This window comes from Phaenicophaeus curvirostris, chromosome 1, assembly GCF_032191515.1.
Source record: "Phaenicophaeus curvirostris isolate KB17595 chromosome 1, BPBGC_Pcur_1.0, whole genome shotgun sequence".
NCBI lineage: Eukaryota > Metazoa > Chordata > Aves > Cuculiformes > Cuculidae > Phaenicophaeus > Phaenicophaeus curvirostris.
This window is the reverse complement of record NC_091392.1, coordinates 63,637,540-63,658,903: the sequence shown is the minus strand read 5'-3', so window position 1 is coordinate 63,658,903 and position 21,364 is coordinate 63,637,540. Positions and strand designations below refer to the sequence as shown.

The 21,364-nt window shown below is 37.7% G+C and overlaps 1 protein-coding gene across 4 annotated transcripts in view; it reads left to right on the top strand.

Moving 5' to 3' along the window:
• Positions 1 to 21,153, top strand: part of DNM1L (dynamin 1 like) — a 39,515-nt gene extending 18,362 nt beyond the window's left edge. For 2 of the 4 annotated variants that reach the window (XM_069860237.1, XM_069860248.1), the window contains 16 exons: positions 198 to 269; positions 836 to 922; positions 1,713 to 1,875; positions 5,381 to 5,501; positions 6,122 to 6,253; positions 6,540 to 6,746; positions 6,947 to 7,067; positions 8,742 to 8,897; positions 9,018 to 9,107; positions 9,747 to 9,839; positions 11,317 to 11,373; positions 12,569 to 12,646; positions 14,847 to 15,020; positions 15,692 to 15,801; positions 17,399 to 17,558; positions 18,769 to 21,153. In XM_069860237.1, coding sequence (XP_069716338.1) covers positions 198 to 269; positions 836 to 922; positions 1,713 to 1,875; positions 5,381 to 5,501; positions 6,122 to 6,253; positions 6,540 to 6,746; positions 6,947 to 7,067; positions 8,742 to 8,897; positions 9,018 to 9,107; positions 9,747 to 9,839; positions 11,317 to 11,373; positions 12,569 to 12,646; positions 14,847 to 15,020; positions 15,692 to 15,801; positions 17,399 to 17,558; positions 18,769 to 18,825 — 1,878 coding nt within the window. In that variant the 3' untranslated portion in view covers positions 18,826 to 21,153. The remainder of the gene's footprint in view (positions 1 to 197; positions 270 to 835; positions 923 to 1,712; positions 1,876 to 5,380; positions 5,502 to 6,121; positions 6,254 to 6,539; positions 6,747 to 6,946; positions 7,068 to 8,741; positions 8,898 to 9,017; positions 9,108 to 9,746; positions 9,840 to 11,316; positions 11,374 to 12,568; positions 12,647 to 14,846; positions 15,021 to 15,691; positions 15,802 to 17,398; positions 17,559 to 18,768) is intronic. The other 2 variants (XM_069860256.1, XM_069860267.1) reach the window with 1 other exon arrangement.
• The last annotated feature ends 211 nt before the right edge of the window (positions 21,154 to 21,364 follow it).

The following is a 21,364-nucleotide window of genomic DNA, read 5'->3' as shown; positions in this document are numbered from 1 at the left end:
CCCTGAGGGTTGCTGTTAGCATTAGCTTAAGGTCTGAAAATAATTCTTACTTTTTCTTAGCTTCTATATACTTAGTTATAGAGTTTTCACTGTCTCTTGGAGAAGAGAGTATTATTTTGCATTTGGGTGGGTGAATGCTGTCTTGATTGATTAATTAATTAATTAATTTAAAATAACTTTCTTCTTCCATGCTTCAGATCTATACAGATTTTGATGAAATTCGTCAGGAAATAGAAAATGAAACAGAGAGGATTTCAGGAAATAATAAGGTAAACATTGCGCTGTCCATCTTTGTCTTATGATAGAATCTCCTGCTGCTTAAGCCTTTCTTAAGCAGTATTGGCATCTACAGGTGAAAAGCATTGAACTAGTCTAGTGAAGCAGACCATAATGCTACTTGCTATCTCCAGATATTTTTCACTGTGTTCGAGGTAAATTGACTTCAGCTAAAACACAATGCAGAAACCTGCTGTTGCTTTACTTCAGAGCTTCCATTATAATAGTGGAAAAAAATAAACTTTGAGTTAAACTTGCTTCCATTTTTCTACATACATGGCTTTATGTGTAATTATAGAGTATTCTATTCTCACATATCTGTGTAATCACAGGAATATAAAAGCTTTTATACATTATATTGAAGGGAGAAACAGGGCTGCTTCCAAAGACAAAGGAATCGATTAACGGGTGTGGACGACTTCTTTTCCTCACCATGCAGTTGTAGGGTGTACGGTGGAAGAAAGTTTTTGTAGTAAGAAACTACAGCTTCTGGCTTTCTGAAGAGTGCATTTAAATAATCCAGTAGATTGATTCATTTTTATTATTAATATATTTCTAGGGAATCAGTCCTGAACCTATTCATCTTAAGATTTTTTCATCTAATGTTGTAAATCTGACTCTTGTGGATTTACCTGGAATGACAAAGGTAAGATGCAGAATGCTTCTCTTCTGACTCACTGTGAAAGGTGTGCTTCCAAAGACGGAGTGTGTTTTCACCGTTTGGCATTTTTCTGTAGTGTTAAACAGCTTTACTCAGGTTAAGCAGTTGGTTATATAAATTTGAGATGTCACCATCTTCTGGTGTAAGATTTAGGTTTCTGGTGTTCTTTTGTATTGTAAAAGGTAGATTTGCTTAAGTTATTCCTCTTTCTATATACAGCTAAGGGATTGGAACCATTGTGCGGGCTGCACATTCTTTTTGATAGAAGAAGTAACACTCAAAGTTTCAGAGTTGTACCTGCAGATAGATGGATAGTTGACAAGTTTGGAAATATCTTCCCTGTTGCTTCTTCAGAAGCTGCTGTGCGTATTTTGCATAAGAACTTGTTTAAAGTGAGGATACACTAGAAGAAATGTTCAGATCCTGTTTGTTCAGGTTTTATACTGAATAATTTTTTGTGGCGTAATGATGACAAGATGACTTCTTTCCCTGTCTATGCTCACGTAGACACCCACTCTGCCAATTGTGCAGGCGGTTCTTGGATACCAAGTCTTCTTGACAGCAGTATCAAATAATTTAAGTTGATTCTTATTTACATGAGAAAGGTTTTGATATCGAGATCTTCCTATTCTTTCCTGTTTGTTTGTGAATGGGGGAAGAAAAGAGCTGGAAAACTTTATCTTATACCATCGTGTAGGGTATGAACTTTCAATGAGTGGTGTCGTACAGGCATAAATATCCAATTTTGAAGAGTTCTGTGTTGTTTTTTCTCTAGGTGCCTGTTGGTGATCAGCCTAAGGACATTGAACTTCAAATAAGAGAGCTAATCCTTCAGTTCATCAGCAACCCAAATTCAATTATTCTGGCAGTCACAGCTGCTAACACAGACATGGCTACTTCAGAAGCACTTAAAATTGCACGGGAAGTGGATCCAGATGGTAAGCAGTAAGAAAAACTGGATCCTCCAATTCAAATTTTTTTTTCAAAATTAAATCCTAAAATAAAAATGAAATAGGGCAAAAAGGAGTAGGAAAAACAAACGTCAGTGTATTTCCTAGAAAATATAATTGTTTTATTTGCTTAAAGACTTCCTGCTGCAGTCTCTGCAACTCAGAGAATATTGTGATAAATTGATATCTAGTAGATTTCCGGCTTATGAACAGGCAAAATGACTATTTTAGTAGTCTTAGGAGTCACTGCTGTTTTCAGAGCATGAAAATGGCATTACAGAATGTTGGGGACTTGGAGATATTTAATAGTTTACAGTAGTCTGTTAGGATGATCTCGTACTTTATTGTCCAATTGTTCTTTTATTGGAGAAAATACGCCACCCTGCAGCTAGTAATTAACTATCTAGCTGTTAGTTTAGGGACTTTTGGTAAGAGTAAAATGAATATATATTGTCAGTATCAGTGTGAATGTGCAGCATATTTATATGACAGAACTGACTGATTTGATTAAACCTAAAAAGGTTACTATTTTGACCATTGACATAATGACTTTGGAACAGTTCTGAGGGTACTGGGTGCCTGTCACTTGTTTATGGAAACTGCTGTTGGTGTCACTAACTTAAAAATGGCACTGTGTGATTTGAAAGAATATGGAAGAATATCCTTGAAAAATAGGTATACTGAAACTAGGCTAAAATTTAATGTTGGTATGGGAAGAAAAAATTGAGGGTAAAGCATAAAGTATAATATTTATTGATGTTTTCAAATTCTTGAGTCTGTTTTGGCCTCTTTGCCTAAGCCTTTATGGGTTATATAGCCATGTAACTTATAGCGGGAGATTTAAATGGTCCCTTGGAAGCACGGCGAACAGGAGCGTGGTAAACAAGTATGGGGCGTGTTAGTGTAACAGGGCAGTTTGAGTGGCAGTTTGAGCAGGGAGGGCACAGAGAGGGGCTGGAGGCTGGCCATGGTGGCCACCCAGCATAAAATTAAAGCTGTTCCAGGTGCTGCTGCAGCCAGGATGGACGTAGCCACCCAGACAGAGCCTCGATGGGCACATGCAGCTACCCAGACACTGGGCTGCAGGCAGTGCTCCCCTCCCACACCAACTCATGCCACCAGTACTGACTTCACTTGTGGAAGCTATGCTCGCGTGGGGGAACTCCTCTGCTTGGTGGCAGAGCTGAGGGAGGAAATAACTAGGCTAAGGATTATCAGGGAGTGTGAGAGGGAAATAGATCAGTGGAGCAGCACCCTCTCACAAACTCAGCAGGCTGCTGGAGCTAGTGCGGCTGTGCACCACCCATCTGCCAACTGCAAGATTGAGGGAATAAGAGATAGGGAATGGCAGCAAGTTCCTGCCTGGTGCAGGAAGCTCATTGTCCCCACTCAGACAACAAACCCCCAGATTCCCCGAAGAATAAATACAAAGTGCTGCAAGTGGGGTCCATCCCCACAGATGAAGAGGATGGCTCCCACAGCCTAGAAACATTCCCTAGGCTGCGCCATCCTCAAATGACCATCAAAACATCCTCTGAGAAAAAGAGGAGGAGAGTCATTGTCTTGGGGATTCCCTTCTAACAGGAACAAAGGGACCCATCTGCAGACTGGACCCACTCCACAGGGAGGTCTGCTGCTTACGTGGGGCATCAGTGAAGGACATCACTAGAAAACTTCCTTCCTTGGTGAAAGACACCTCACTTTAAATACATTGAGTTTTTGTTTGGTGGTCTTTTTTTTTTTCCAGTGGAAACAGTGCAAAACTCAACTTGTGGAAGGTACAGTTAAGATTGATGGCCAAGAAGGCCAATGGCATCTTGGCTTGTATCAGAAACGGCATGACCAGCAGGTCCAGGGAGGTTATTCTCCCTCTGTACTTGGCACTGGTGAGACCGCTCCTCGAATACTGTGTTCAGTTCTGGGCTTCTCACCGCAAGAAGGAGGTTGAGGCTCTGGAGGGAGTCCAGAGAAGAGCAACAAAGTTGGTGAAGGGGCTGGAGAACAAGTCTTACGAGGAGCAGCTGAGAGAGGTGGGGTTGTTTAGCCTGGAGAAGAGGAGGCTGAGGGGAGACCTCATTGCTCTCTACAACTACCTGAAAGGAGGTCATAGAGAGGAGGGAGCTGGCCTCTTCTCCCAAGTGACAGTGGACAGGATGAGAGGAAAAGGCCTCAAGTTCCGCCAGGGGAGATTCAGGCTGGACATCACAAAAGAATTTTTCCTGGAAAGGGTCATTGGGCACTGGCAGAGGCTGCCCAGGGAGGTGGTTGAGTCCCCATCCCTGGAGGTGTTTAAAAGATGGGTGGATGAGGTGCTAAGGGGCATGGTTTAGTGATTGGTAGGAATGGTTGGAGTAGATGATCCTGTGGGTCTTTTCCAACCTAGTGATTCTGTGATTCTGTAACTTAAAGGGAGAATGTCTTCTGGCAGTCCTCTTAGTCAAATTGTCCTGGTCCAAGGCAGGGGACCCTTTCCTTTTAATTTACCTCTGTAAAAATGATCAGCTGTGACTTTTGGGTCTCTTCCCAAAATTCTAAACCTTATAGGTCTTAAGTGGTAGCTCATTTTGCAAGTATGTACTGAAGTAGGTAAACTCTCTGACTGGTATTCATCTGAAAGTTTCAGAACCCAAGAACCTACTCATTTCTCTGAGGTACCGATTTATTTTTAGACTCAAAAAGTATATTGCATTTTAAAGAAAAATTTCTTGCCACGTCTTTTTTTTTCAGACCCATGAGCCTGGGAAATATTGAGGTTCCAGACAAATCCTGTGCATGTCAGCCTACCTGTTTAGCTGTTCAGTACTTACCTATTTAATGAGTTTAGGTCACTTTTTCTGCCACAGTGTCTAATACAAAACTTAGTTTTAATTCAGAAAACATTCAGTCACTTATTCAATAAATATGTTTCATTAGCAGAATTAAATTCCCTAAAGCTTCTTCAGTCGATAGATTTCAAGCTATACAGTCTCTTGGGGCTTTCAGCTATGTATTTGATGCTCTATGCTGGTAGTGGGCCCACTGCCTTCTTTAGCAGCTTCTCCAGTGGGTAGTGGTATTTCAAATATAGTTCCAAACAGATTGCCATTACGTCTGGTACTACATATATGCTAGAAATACGTTCAATCCACTTACACTTCCAAGTCCCCTGCCTGCCTTACTTAGTCTTCTCCACAAGTGCTTAGTGATCCCTCTAACCTTACATAGGATGCAGAAATATTTGCTGTAGTAAGGAATGACTATCATGTCAAACTATGTGGTGCCTAAACCGTTTCCTTTAACCAGATCTGTTTGGGGAGCAGTACCTGCCAAATACTCTGTTATACTTCCGTTAAAAGGGGGCTTTAGGTAGACCAGTGTCACATGTTTTATGCTGGTCTTTGCTGGTGTGCAGTAGTAAACTTTGTGCATCTTTCTGAAGAAGTTTTTGAATGCTGAGTTTTAGCTACCCTGATCAAGGCAAAACATCCTTGTGAGCGTATTTTCCTTTTCCTAGGTCGAAGAACCCTTGCTGTTATCACCAAACTGGATCTCATGGATGCTGGCACTGATGCTATGGATGTGCTCATGGGAAGAGTGATTCCAGTCAAACTTGGCATCATTGGAGTAGTGAACAGGTCTGTCTGGGTACCTTGATGCTGTTTTTAAAACTGTGTTAATATGAAGTAGTGCTTTTCGCTTTATTAACCGTGGATATAATTTTAAGAATAAGGTAACAATGTTGAAATGAACTTCTGAATAAGCAAGTGAGATGCTTGTTCCTCGCTTTCCAAAAGCCTGTCTGCTCTTCTTCCACTAAACCGACTGCTAATTTAGAAAGCAGTAGGGACACTTCTAAAAGAACGGAGGCGTCACTTCTTTCTGCTGTTATTTTTTATCTTGAGGAATGCTTCTGGTCAGCTTTTCACATTAGCACTGTCCAGTACAGATCTTGTGCATAGTAGTGGCAACTGCATGTGGCTGTAGTACCGTTCACTTAGTTTTTGCATTACCTAGGTCAAATGGCATGTAGTTTCAATAAAAGTGTTGCTTAGTCTGTATGCAGCTGTTGCCCATACTGATTTGTTGACTACGCTGCATGAAAAAAACAAATAAATCCCTTTATTGTCTAAGGAAGATGAGTTATATATGTAAAGCAAAAACTTGCTGTTAGATGTCCTGTCCAGAAAAGCAGAAGTGTAAATTGTTTTTACTTTGCATCTATTAACTAGTGTGTAACTCTGCCTTTTAACTTCAGGAGTCAGTTGGATATTAACAATAAGAAAAGTGTAGCTGATTCCATACGTGATGAGTATGGTTTTCTTCAAAAGAAGTATCCTTCCCTAGCCAATCGAAATGGAACCAAGTATCTTGCTAGAACACTGAACAGGTATTACCTATCATGTAAACTAAAATAAATGTGTGCTTTTAAAGATACTATAAGGTATAAATGGGTGTCTTAAAAAATGCTTACACATATTTCTACCTTTGCTTTCTGTTTTGGTGCTGTATATTAAAGAAAATTCTGGTTCCAAATTCAGTTTCTGAATTTACTGTCATTTCTTGTGAGTAAATGTTTTCTTTAGGTGATTATTTTCCAACTCTTCTCTCTTAGTGGAGATGATAAGGCTGAAACTTTTCCTCCTTTCTAATGAGAAACTGTTTTCTATTTTTAGGCTACTGATGCATCATATCAGGGATTGCTTGCCAGAACTGAAAACCAGAATCAATGTCTTAGCTGCTCAGTACCAGTCTCTACTAAATAGCTATGGGGAGCCTGTTGAGGATAAAAGTGCCACTTTATTGCAGCTTATTACCAAATTTGCCACAGAATATTGTAATACTATTGAAGGAACAGCAAAATACATAGAGACTTCGGAGCTGTAAGTACCAAATGGTTTTCTAGAATACTGACGGAGCAGTTAGACCTATCCAATGGCTGTTGTTCGCTTTCATTGGTTATACTACTACATTAGAGCATAGGATACTCAAAATTGTTTAAATTCAAGTAATTGTAAAAACATGTTTGCAGTGAGAGTTTTTTTTCTTGTTTGCTACTTCAGTTGTTATTTTATTCTTTCAGATGTGGTGGAGCCAGAATCTGTTACATTTTTCATGAGACCTTTGGAAGAACTTTAGAATCTGTTGACCCGCTGGGTGGCCTTAACACAATTGATATTCTGACTGCCATTAGAAATGCTACTGTGAGTATTCTGTATTTATAAGTGCTGCTGCTATATATTGGATTTGAAGATAAGGTTTCAATAAAATTGTGCTCCTTCAGTCCTGTGAATTAATGATCTCAGCTGAATGACTTTAATATTAAAAGGCTGAATCCTGCTTTTTTGGTATTTTAAGTGGGAAAAAATTACAATATCCAAATTAGCACCACTATCCTATATGGAATGAGTTTAAGGTGAATGGTTGCATCTCATTACTATTATGTAAAGGCTGAAATAGAGCTCAGGTCCAGCTTTGGCAACTCTATGCTGAATCTATTATATATTACAGAAACGGTGATGGAAGACTACTTCTCTGTTTATTTGCATTAAGTACTTCTGTTAGTTATGAAGACACAGTCTGATGATGTATGGGCTAGGACACATTCAGATAATTTGATTCTACATAAGGGAAACAACTCTTCAGTATATAGAATCATAGACATATAGAGCAGTTTGGGTTGGAAGTTCCAACACTTCTTGTCATGGGCAGGGACACCTCCCACTAGACCAGGCTGCTCATCCAACCTGGCCTTGAACACTTCCAGGGATGGGGCATCCACAGCTTCCCTGGGCAACCTGTTCCAGTGCCTCACCACCCTCATTGTGAAGAATTTCTTCCTAATATCTAATCTAAATCTTTCCCCTTCCAATTTGAAGCCATTCCCCCTCATCCTGTCGCTATGTGCCCTTGTAAACAGTCCCTCCCCAGCTTTCTTGTAGGCCCCCTTCAGGTACTGGAAGGCCACTGTAAGGTCTTCCTGGAGCCTTCTTTTCTTCAGACTGAACAACCCCAACTCTCTCAGCCTGTCCTCGTGTTCACTCCTTATAGCTTGATTTTAAATATCAGTCATGTAAGTCTGCTTTTGTACCTGTGTTCTGTTTGGTGTGAACAGAGGGTCAGGTTTCTGCATGGTCAATAATTACACAAAGTTGAACTACATTAGGTACCCTATGGCAGTGATCTATATACGTGCTCTTACCCTTCTGTAAATGTAAAATGCAAACCAGCATTTAGTAACAGGAGAGTTGTCTCATTTTTATGCTCCATGTCACATCTTTGTGTTTATACATCCTATTTAATTAAAAAAGAAAGGGAAATTTCATGTAAAAGATGTTTTATGTGTAGCTAGGCATTGGTCTGTATTGCCATAAATGAAATTATCCCAAATGCTATAAATTGCCACTATATTGTCATATACTGAGCAGAAAAGCCACCTACCTAGCTTGCAGTAAGAATTGTATGCCCAGGACTGTCAAATAAATAATGGTGATTTTTCTTTCTGAAGTCAGGAAGAGAATGTCTTTGCCTCTGTAATAAACTTCATTTGAACTTGGATGCACAAGTGTGTAAAGAATTGTTCATAATTGTGAGCCTAGAGTGACTTTAATAGGTAGAAATTCTTCAAGCTTCTGTAAGGTTAGCAGTTATTCATCATTTAACGCAGGGTTTGTATTAAAGATAATGACTTTGTATTTTATGGCTGTTATATTTAAGTATTCTTCTACCATATTTTACTCTAAAGGGTTGTTCTGTGTGTTCTTCTGGGTGCAAGCACTGTGACCCGATTTGTTCTGGGCTTCATCAGATATTGCTTTGTAAAAGTGCATATTGTTTCAATACACAATTTAGCAGCTCTTTCCCTGCTTTTGAACTAGGGTCCGCGTCCTGCCTTGTTTGTTCCTGAAGTTTCATTTGAATTGCTGGTAAAAAGGCAAATCAAACGTTTAGAAGAACCTAGCTTGCGCTGTGTGGAGCTGGTTCACGAAGAAATGCAGAGGATTATCCAACATTGTAGTAATTATAGCACACAGGTAAAAATGCATTGTTTAGGGTTATGTTTGTAATTATTTGGCTTCCCCACCCCATCGACCCCCACCGCTTCCCTAAAAAATTCTGGAGGTCTCATCAGTATGTTTTTGTTTTGTTCTTAGGAATTATTGAGATTTCCTAAATTGCATGATGCCATAGTTGAAGTAGTAACTTGTCTTCTGCGTAGAAGGCTTCCTGTCACAAATGAAATGGTAATTTTCCATCTACTATGATTTTGCTGGTATAAGTGTATATGTTCTGGAGTCTTTCTTGATGCTTCTGTTTGCTCTGTAATGTCAGGAACCCAAATTGTTAAGGGAATCTTACCTTATGTTTGTTAAATAGCTAGATATTTAATATCTGTATGGTTTGAAAGTTCTTCTGTATTAGAAGATAGATACATTTTGAGTATGTTCAGTGTTGATTTTGCATATGATTGGTGTGAAAAGCAAAAATTGTTTTGTATGCTCTCTATTCCTCATGGCGAGGTTATCTCGTTGGTTCAAATATTGTATGTGGGTTATGGCTGGAGGTTGACCACATACCTCACTTCATTACTTTATAGCTTACACTCATTAAATCACTGAGTTTTGTTCATTTATTGCTGGAGAGGTGTTAGCTTGATAAAGCTAACAAGTTAAACTGATGTAACATCTGAAAAACCCAAAAGTCTGAATATAATGTAATGAATGAATTCACTTCTGGATCAGAACTTTAATGTCTGGAGCAGTAAGAGTAATCTTCTGTTGCGGACAGTTAGACTATACTTTTTAGCATTGTAGGTCGTTGCTCTTTACTGGCATTAGATTTACTCACCGAATTTTTGAACTGTGAATGGAATTGCATTGCAGGTTCATAATCTAGTGGCCATTGAGCTAGCTTATATCAACACCAAACATCCAGACTTTGCTGATGCCTGTGGTTTAATGAATAACAACATAGAGGTAAGAAAATACATTGTCTTTAGAGGTCGTTTGACTCCCTTAAGTGACAGCATAAATAATTGAAGAAGAACAGATGCTTCACTGAAGTGTGGTTGTACATTTTGAAGTATAAAACTGTGATATATTACAAATATGGTGTATACTTTTACCTTCTGATCTGTTGATTCATGAGATTTCCATTGCATATTACATTTGGGAGCAGTGGTTGGTATTTCACTGAAATTCTACTTGTATTTCTACTTGGAAAATAAGATGGGCAATGAATTGATTATTGGCTATTAAATTAAAATTTTGAAAGAGAAATTTCAAAGAGCTAGTTGCAAATTACTCTTTAATGTTGAAATAACTGCATTTTGTCACTGACAGAAGGTATCAGTAGCTATAGTATTCCTCTAATTCGTGACAGGATAATACGAGTATTGTTTCCTCTACTCAGGTTCTAACTTCCGCTTCCTTGCAGGATTGTTCTTGAATTTGTATTAGCACTTTCTAATCTCCCTGAGACAGTTTTCTCCATCATTCACCCATAAGCCTTTTACAAGTAATCTTTCTATTTTTCAAGCCCAGATTTGATAATACTTGTTGCTGTCATCATCCTATAGAAGCAGTTGTTCTACAACTGATTTACTTGATTTTTTTCCTTGCAATCTAGTTCTTTTGCAGTATTTCGTCTAAGAGCTTGCTAATATTCTTGCATTCCCCTGCTCATCCAACACATTCTTTTGTAGTAGTGTTCTTTTATAAATGCTTATGTTATAAGTTCTGCTCTTCAGTTCTAACATTTTACTTTCTTCTATACATAAATTTTATATTGGCTGGGTATGCAGTTGAATTTGCCTTTGTAGACTGCTCTTGTATTAGTTCAGAAACAATGTGTGTGCAAACTGCCCTAAGCACAAAAATTAGGACTTTGTGAAGTTGAACATACGAGGTTATTGTATTATTCACAGAACACGTGAAACGTCTTATCCTTATTCAATGGATAGTCAGTTCTCAATTTCAAGGAAAATAAGGTCTTTGCTTGTCCTGCTTGCTTTGAATTCTGTTTTGCTATAAAGTGACTTCTGCTGCCTCCTCCTTCCTTTGGGGTGAATCATAGTTAACATTGCTGGACATATAATCTTATCCCTTTGATTACTTTGAAGATTTAAAGCTTAATGAGAGCTGTAGGATATCTATGCTGAGCCAAAGTATGTAGCTTTGATCTTGTTTTTAAGGCTCTTGTTTTGATTATGGAATCTATTGCAAAAAGTTTCACAGAAGTTTTTTTATATGGAGAGTTTCCCTTTGACCAGGTAATCAGAGTAGTTTTATCCGAATACTTGAGGTTTTTGTAGGATCATAGTATGACGACATAACACTGGGTGAGATGAAATTACTAGTCTCCAAAATGTAAGTCATGTGTAAAATGTAAATCTTGTATATGTGTTGATAAAGAGTAATACATAATAGAGGTCTTGCTGGATTGTTTTTAAAGGAACAGAGGCGTAACAGGTTAGCCCGGGAACTGCCTTCTGCTGTGCCACGAGACAAGGTAGGTAAATGTTGGTTTCTGTCTATTTATTCATTTAAAGTTTAATGCATTTTCCTTTGATCCAATCTAAATATTGGAAACTTTGATATGCTGCCCTAGTAACAGTCTTGAGAGCTTCCAGATATTGACTTACTTCATTCAGTTTCATAAGATGGATGTGGAATGTTATTTTCTTCTTCTAAAGATGCGATTTTCAGCAAGTTTTACATCTGGGATTTCTGAAGACTTAACTATAAATTAATATTATTATTGTTACACTTATTACTTGAACATCATCTCAGTTAAGGCTTAAAGTGCCTGAAGATGTTAAAGATGGAATCAGAACTTGCACACTTAAATTTATGGCAGAGACTGTTTTCAAAAGATACACAAGTGAGTTAATATACTGAGTTTGCCAACGTAGTGGCTTGGTGGTTGGTTTTGGTTTTTTTAAGTCACTCTTAAAGCTACAGTTTATTGTGGTCTTGCTTTCTTTGGGAGATGATGGTGGAGGTGACATTTTCAGTGGATCGTCATAATTCAGTCATGAATTCAGTCTCTGGAGCTTGCTTAGTTTTAGCAGGTTCTGTGATGGGTTCAGAGCCAAGTCAATATGTGGGTTTAAGAGCCAGGTGTGATGGAAGACATTGCCTGGCTGTAGAAATTAATGGTCTTGCAGTCAGCTGGAGTTAGGTATTTAATACTACATGAAGTATTTAGGATCCAAATATACTGAATATAGTTTTAAGCTCCTCAGAGATTGCAATAGGAGTTACTGCAGCTGATAGAAATTGGTTCATTAAGTTTGTTAGCTTAAAGTGACACAGAGTCCCAGAATGGATCTAATTACTGCTGCCTTTAATCAGTAAAAGGCAGCTGATGGATGAACTGAGAATTTAAGGTACCTATCTAGAAATTGCTGCCGGTGCTCTTCTATCCTTCTTTTTATTGACTTACTATTTATATCATCTGAAATGAAACTGAAGGCCAGAGAAGCCAAAAGTCTCTTAACTGTCATGGAGATGCTTTTTTTTTTTCTTTTGTTTCTGCTTATATTTGCTTGCAATTTTAAAATATTTTCTTTTCTGGATTTTTGAAGCTGCTAGTAGAAAACAGTCTATGAAATGTGCTAGGTAGATTTGGTGGTCTTCAGTTGATTTTTTTTTTTTTTCCTTCCCCCTTCCTCCCCTCTCCCTAAATTTTTTACTGTCCTTAGTCTACTAAAGCTCCAGGTGCATTGACACCTGCTTCCCAGGAGACTGTTACTGCTGCTTCTGCTGAGGCTGATTGCAAGGTCTGTCTTGTTTTTTTCCTCTAAGCACTGCATGCACGTTTCTGTTGTGGTGCACCGCAGGTGGTACACAAAGTTTGATTTACCGCTCTGTCACCAACACAGTATGCCATATGGAGTGTAGATTACTTGGCATTACTGATTTTAGTATGTGCAGTGGTAGGCAAATATGTGCCATTAAGTTGGAAAGCCACCAGTTTCTATCTGAACTCTTTGTTGCAATATATTGTGGTGCAAGTATGCAGTGTAATTTGCCCCAAACTGTAGTCAATAGATTGTCTGGTGCAACAGTATTGTAATCAAAAGTGTTCAGCATGGTTGTTAAACTGCATGTTTTTAATGTGTTGACAGTTAAAAGAAGGAGGACAGAAGATAAGCTAAAAATGTGAGTTTCCTGCTTCCTGCAGGGAATCTTTGTAGGCTTTGTTCAAACTGAACCTCCTTTTTGTTGCTTCACATAATCATTCAATCCCTGGTTTACTTCTATTTGTGAAATGTGTTCTGCAGTTATTTACACTTCAGGTGTGCTGTCTCATGTTAAAATAACAACTTATTACAATAAGGACTTTTTTGCCAATTGATTTTACTTGGAGTCAGAAAAGATGAGTAGTGACAAGTTTGTGTATTAGGAGCACTAAGAGGATTTGTCCTGAACAAAGTAGTTAAAGTCAAAATCTAGTCAATAGTAGGATTTTAACTATTATTTTTGTCAGACTTACAGAGGTTCTGATATGCTGTAAACCCTAAAGAAATCAAGAGCTACTGTGAAGATACTGTTGTGACTTCAGAGGTTGCAGAAAGCTGCCAAATTTGGGTTAATTTGCATTTTCCACAAAAACTGTCCTTTAATTAGGTGGTACACTCCATACTTTTTCTTGAGAAAGAACATAGCTTTGTTTCTGAAACCACTTTGGAGATAGAGCAGACTCTGCAGTCATGAGAATGGCACGGGGATTTTTGCCATTTTGAATAGCTATCTTGGAATCAGAAATAATGCAATGGAGCTTTCCTCATCAATGGTTCTCTCGTATTAGCAGAGGTTGACTCGAATTCTTCTAGTGCTTTTTTTACAGCGCCTCTGAGCAGTTGTGCAATTTTAATACATTTTCTGATGTGCACAGTTTAGCTCCTAGTATGCAACTGTTGGTATTCTATTTGCCATGCTTGTTTCTCATTCTTTTTTGACTCAAGATCAGCCTGTGGTGTTTTAAATATAAACACTATAGATAAATTTAGCTTATTTTCTCCTTTATCTGAAACACGAAATAAATAGTAGTAGTTCAGAGCATCGTATAACTTCAAATGTTTTCCAAACAGCAGTAGATTTTAAAGCGCAGTGGTAAACAGAACAGGTACTAGGCTTATGGAAAGGCATAAAATAAAAATTGCCACTGTTACACATCAAAATAAACTGTCTTTTTTAATACTAATTTAACATGTGGTGGATGCCATCTACTAATATTTCTTTTGTCCAATGATTCCCAACATTTAACAGCTGGGTATTACGTCCTTTTCTCAGGAGATCAGCGAGTTGTTCTTTGTCTGGAACTTCCCAGAAACTCTGATCTTCAGTTCCAGAGATGGAGGCTTCTGTTTCGTTTTGATTTGGTACAAAAAAGAAAAGCCCTCTTTAAATTGAGGTCTGGCAGCACAAATTCATTTGTAGCGGTGGTACCTGGAAACATAAATGTGCATATTATTTACCTTTTATTGTAAGGAACTTGAGTTATTTTTTGAATTTAAATTCTTTGATATTTTGTTTAAGTTTTCCAGCTGTGGTGATCTTCAAAACATACTTTCAGAATGGTCCTAATAGTACAGATTGGTTGTATTGCTCCAAGGATGTATGGTAAAAGTGGTAAAAGCCAGATTATTTAGGAAGCCAATTCCATATTTCCAAAGTGATTTGTAGACTCTTAGAATTCTGGGAAGCTTTTCTGCGTGAGTCATTTTCATACCATTATTAGAAAGAACATGACTTTAAAAAGCTTTCATTTTACTGGTACTTTGTGTCAGCTGTAAGCAAGAAAGGGAGAAAAAAGGTGAGAGAATATGAAGAATAGGATGAAGGGATTATACGTGTGAAAATCTTAATTTTAATAAGTCTTGCTGATAGCCCAGTAATAGTAAATTTGCTCACATGGTGATTTGCAGTGCCCATGTGCTAACTGTCAAATATTTCTTCATTATACTGTTTATGCAGGCTGTGGCTGCTCCTGGACCTGGAGACGTGTCTCAGGAGCCTGGAACAGGCAACTGGAGAGGAATGCTGAAAACCTCTAAAGCAGAAGAGGTATTGGCAGAGGAAAAATCCAAGCCACCTGCAGCCCTACCTGCTAGTCCTCAAAAAGGACATGCTGTAAACCTATTAGATGTGGTGAGTCATGAAAGACAAATGCTTCCCCTCTATAGTTCAGGCTCAGGAAGAAAACATCTGAATTCCAGATCTTGTAACTTTGCTACTAATATATGATATCTTTGTGAATAATTGCCGCTATAGGAACAGGGAGCTCTAGCCAGTCTTTTCTGCTTTCATGCTTGTCCAAGCCTTCATCTTTTCCCTGCGTCCAGTTTCAGCCTATGATTTGGGATAACTGGCTTACTTTCACAAATTCCTGTGCAAGTAAACTCCTTATCTAGATTGCTCTTCGTACATAAATAAATCTCAGCTTATGCTTCAACCCAAATTCCTGCTTTTTGCTGAAGTTGACATTTTTATATTAGAGGAAAAGAATAAGAAGATGAAAAAAACTTAAGTTAAAAATAGATGGAGACTCTTTAATTGTTTGGAGAAGTTAATTTAATGAGCTTGGAGAAAAAAAAAATCCAATAGTGGTGCCCCATGACCTGTTTCACAGATCTTGATTTTGACTTGCCTCTAATTTGATTTCTGAAGAATTAGAGGTTTGTTCCAAGACAGGTTGCATCTGTCAGAAACTGTCAGACTTCAGTTAGATCAATCCTTTATTTTAGACTACATAGTTCAAGTTTTATTTACTTATGTAAATGAGAATTGGTAAACTGAGGCTTTTTATTTTTTGTACATAGCCTGTACCTGTTGCACGCAAACTTTCTGCCCGTGAGCAACGAGATTGTGAAGTGATTGAACGACTTATTAAATCTTATTTCCTTATTGTCAGGAAGAACATACAGGACAGGTAAAAGAAAACTTTCTAGAATTATTTAAGCCATACAGATGTTGTGATATCTCAAGAGTCATGTATATAATCTCGTTATTTTATTATGTTCTTATGCTTGTAAGCAGAGACAAAATATAATGTTTGTTTTTTTTTAAGAAGGGGCAGCAGCATTAAAACTTGACCTTCATAGAATTAAGCAGCTTGAAGAATGACTTACTTTCTCTAATGCTTTGAGTTCTATATTGTATTAAGTAGAAGGTTTAATTATTTAGGAGATGGAGGATGAAGGATGAAGGATACTGCAGTTCAGGTGGATGATTTGCAGCAACTAACTGGAATGAACTTTAGGTACTGTGTAGCCCTGGCAGAATTTAACTATGCTATCCTGTTATTTCGGATGGGAAGGTCAAATAGGAACTAGTGCAGCAAAGTTTTCTAGAACATAGCTATAAGCAGGAACGTATCATAAAAGTGATGTTTCTGCTGCCATAGCTATAAGCAGGAACGTATCATAAAAGTGATGTTTCTGCTGCATGCAACTATGGAAAATGCCTTTAATTTTTTGCTAAAAATTGTTGTACTTTGTAATGGAGAGTGATGTAAAACTTCATTTTGCTTAAGTCTTTGTGGAAAGACTTAACTTTTAACGTATATTTTTTTATGTATGGGAAATTTTTTGAGAAATAAGGGATCTGGAAACCAGGGTTCACAGCAGATTAGCAAGGTCATAAATCTTCTGTTTTATTCAGTAAACTAATATTCTCCTCAGTATAATTTTTAGTATTTCATGGTAGGGTATTGCTTTTTTTTAACCTTAATTTTACTGCAATTTTAGTAGTAGTAATGTTACTTCCTTACATACTCTAAACAAACCTTTCACATTATTTGCAATTCATATGAATACATAACAAAAAAATGCTATCTCAAGAGTTATAAATTTGGTATATTTATATTTGGTGAGGCTTTTACTTGGGATTGTTTAGATGGTATCTGTACTCACACAGCTTTGAACCCGAGTCTTGAGTTGCTTTCACTCTTAGCCAGTTGACTTCCAGAATATGCTAGTCTACTTTCTTAAGCTCTTCTTTTGGTAAAACTGGCTTGACAGAAGAATGTAAATTTAATTACTCAAGTACTTACAGATTTATATAGTCTCATTGTGATTTTCAGAAGTCTTCCCACAATTGTCTGGTAGAGAACCAGTATAGTAAAGCAGCAGAATATCATGGAAAAATTCCCAGCCAGACTTGGGAGTATGATCTGAAAAGCTCAGATGTGTTGTTGGATCTTGGTTGATCTTGTGTCTGGCTGTCTGTACTTCCATGGTCCCTGTCGAGTTAATTCTGCAGTTACAATTGCAGCAAAATGAGCAAAAACTCTTGTATTCATGTGCTTACCAATGCAGCTGTACTATTTGGAACACATTTAACAGCTCTTAAATTGCACAAGATACTGCATTTAATTGAAACAGTTTTTATTTATGGTAGTGGTAGATTCCTGGTCATTTGAGCCAAGGTTGTGTGCAGCTTCTTCCTCACTGTGTGTTCTTCAATCTAGAGCAGGCCTGGGTTTGAATATTTTTTTTTCTGAAGAAACAATCTTGATGTGCTTGCAGTGTGCCAAAGGCAGTGATGCATTTTCTTGTGAACCACGTGAAAGACACTCTTCAGAGTGAGCTGGTTGGCCAGCTGTACAAATCCTTGTTGTTGGATGACCTTCTGACGGAATCTGAGGATATGGCACAGCGCAGAAAAGAGGCAGCTGACATGCTAAAGGTATTAAAGAGATCGGGATCTCATAGTTAATTAAATTGAAACTGTATAAATGTGAGATTTTTTGAAGTCTTGCCTTCCTTTTTTCTTTAGTGCTTTTGAATATAGTAGTGTGTTATTTCTGTCTGCTAACGGAGTTAAAAGCAGTTTGTGGCCAGAATGTATTATGTAGCCTGAGTATTTCAAAAGAGGTGTCTTAAACTGTATTTTGAATGTAAAGCAAAAGCTCTGTTATATTTCAGCATATAATTTCAGTTATACATTTGGTTTCAATAAATAGCTCTTATTTAACTATATAGTGTTCAGCAGTTCTCTTTTGGAGGATTAAGCTTACACTGTTTTGAACACCGTTCATGTGTGTGCTTCACACAGGGCCTACTGACTGATGGCCAGTGTATCTGGACAGTACCCCATAATTTGAGCAGTGGGAATGTGGGAGCTCGCTTATGACCCCTGTGCACATCTGTATGCAGTGTGTTTGTGACATGCCCATGTTACAGAGCTCTTCATTTCTTCATTGTTCAGTTATGTGGTGTGTCAGTGTCTGCATCGGCTGCTTTGCATTGAACTGCATAGAAGGGCTCCCCCTGCCACTTCAGCTCACTGAAGTAGTAAGAGGCACTTCTCTCATGCATGGTGTGGTCAGACAGTGTGTGTTTTAGAGTCTGGCTATCCTGAGAATATCGCTTGTCTGAGACCACCTGCAGCAAGTTTAATCTTTGGTATTATATTGTGAAGGGAATTGTCTGTTAACAGTCTTTTGAACTGTAAACTTAATAGGGCCAAACTCATAGCTCAGATTTCTCCAAACTGGAGTAATACTTTACATACTGTTAGTATTAGCTGGTATTCTGAGCTTCTAAATCCGTGAGGTTTAGCAGGTGAGATTGTAATGTGTGCTGTAAGTGATATAATATAGGTGCAGTTTCTCTTCTTATCTGTCTAGAGAGATGATTTGATGACACTTACGTTAAGTTTTCTCATAACCTTTTGCTTCATAGTATTTTCCACTTGCATATAATCTTTTGGAGATGGAGGACTTCAGAGTTGTTAATCAGTATTGTTGCAGGTTGTTACTACTCATTTCATAATGAACATGATTAGTTTTAATTTGTTTTTTTAACATCACACTTCCTAGACTGCTGCTGTTACCTCTGAGAAGTCTCTTCAGAAGAATTAAGTAACTTTGGTTTCTCTGTCTTTCTGTGTGCAGGCCCTGCAGCGAGCCAGTCAGATCATTGCTGAGATTCGTGAGACGCATCTTTGGTGAAGATTGTACCAGCCACACTATTTATATGCATTGGAGGTTACATTGACTTGAAAATTGCTAGGCATGGTATACGGAGTAGGATTTTTATTTATGAACTCTTATCTGTGTACTGCAGCTGTGTCAATCTGCTCGTGTAAAGACAGTTGGTTTGATTTGCAAACAGAAAATAGGCTGTATTTTGCAACATAAGTCATATTTAATCCACATTATAAATGGCTCTAAATGTTTCCTGACCAGCTTTCTGGTGCAAATTAAAGCAGCCCAAGTTTACTGTCTCAGTGACAGTGTCATTTGAACTTGGGGGAAAAACCATTAAAGTTCCAGTGCCTGACTTGCTAAACAGGTTGCCTGTGGTTAAGATGGACGGTGTAGTCTCGTGGCATAGTTTTAAGCTGCTTTTACAATAGAAGTTTAAACACTGTGAGGAGAAGAGAGCACCGAGTATTTTCTTTCATGAATATATTGCATGCACTGTGAGAGATGGAGGTGTCAATTTTATAGCACAGTAGAGACGTCTACCGTATTACCGTATGTCTGTGTGTCCCCATTTTTTCCCCCAAATGTTTAAGCTGCAGATGAAGCTTTGAACTTCATTTAATGGAGTGTCATGTAGGAAGAATGAGCCTGGAGCTTGTGAACAAGAACAGCCTACTACAAAGTGGGTGCAAAGTTACTCATATGCACTGGAGCTTGTGTATAAATGTTGGGGGTTGTAATAAGGTAAAAGAACACCTTCCCCTTCCTCCCTGCTGGGACCAAGGCCCTGGACCATCCAATAGTAAATTTGTTCTGGCAGAATTGAAAAATAAAAATGGATTTCAAAACTGTTACGGGATAGTAAGTGTTTCTTTTAAAAACAGATGAAGTTGGCCAGGGAGAAGGGGATCCCCACAACTTCTTCCAGATTTTGGAATGGATGACAGTATGAGAGGATGTCTGTGGCATTGGAGTATTCATACCACAGATCACAGTTACTTTTGAGGAAATTTTATTGTGCTGTGAGTAGTGCTTTTTTTTGTTTTGTTTGGCTTGGTTTTCCTTTTTTTTTGTTTTTGGGTTTTTTTTGAGGACAATCCTAAAATTAGACAATTTTAGGTTGGAAATGAAGTTGATGAGTTATTTTGTTCTGATTATAATTGACACAGATAAATATTGATCGCACTGGCCTTTAAAATTAAATATTTTAATTTTTATGATTAAAAATTTATTTAACCCAGCCAGTGCACCTGCATGTACTTTTTGAAAAGCAGATTCACTTCTTTTGTATAAGGTTAAAATGTTTACTATGACGTTGATGATATTTTAACACAACTTGCATGAAAAGTAGGACACTGCGGTTAACATCCATGGTTTCTTTTTATGGTATTGGGCCAATATAGTGAGGTTTTTACCACCATATTCAGTTCCTTCCCAGTTTCATCAGTTAATAGAAGTGAAATTCCTTTTGCAAGTTGCTAAGGATTGAACATTTCAGAACTGTAAAGACTTCAGTTTACTGGAAGGTCTGTTTAAAAATCTATTTTTCTCATAGAAGTCTTCAGTTCGGCACCAACATAAGCACCAGGAGTCAAGCCTGACACAAAACTTTTGGATACTTAATGCATGATCTGAAATAATTTGTGCAGAACATAAACATATGTTTATGTAGTTTTAAACAGCCTAAAAAGTCATAATGTGTGCATTATGTGCAATGAAGACAAAGGAATTAATTTTAACTTCTTGCATTGTATCCAGGGATGGTAGTTCTCATATTTAAGAAATGTGACTTTAGTGAAGCTGAAGTACAAGTGACTTTTCAACTCTGTTTTGGTGAACAGTGATGAAAGCTTTAATGGTTTTGTCAAAAGCATTGCATTTGTCTGGAATTCACCTAACACCTCTTTCCCTTTTACTTCTGACGTCCAAGAAGGATGTTTTCAACAAGGTAGAGCCGTCCATAAGTGAATCCCTACCTAAGCTTGAACTCCTGAAGTTCAGTCTCTACAGTCTCTTGTGAAGAAATATTCTGACTTGTAAAAGTTTTTAAATGCTGCATAAAAGCACGTGGATTCCATTTATTTAAGAAATTCCCGTTAAAGAAATTCCGTGTTAACTGGCTCTGTAGTCTCGTGAAATTTTCAGTGTTCATTTGTTTTTTTGAAATGTTATGACTTTTTTGTTTGTTTCACAAAAATTTTCAATTTGGTAATGTTTAAGTGCCAAGAAATGAACTTGATTTGTAATCCCGAATGCAAGACTTTAAAAATCCATGCTGTAATAATGCTGTTATTTAATAAACAGATAATACACACAAATTATCCCAGAAATAAAGTTTTAAACTGACTTGTAGTTCAGGTGCCAGGACTTCCATGCTCTTACAAGTTAATAGTGTCATTACCTCTATTGGTACAGCCTTATGTGTGTTTGCAGTTGTCCTCACACAATCCTACATTGTTCATTCTTGTAGAGTTGCATAATAATAGCGTAGAGAGGTTGTTAGTGGCTTTTAATGATTTTTGTACAATCTGTTGTCTGGAATGAAACTAAATTTTTTTCAATG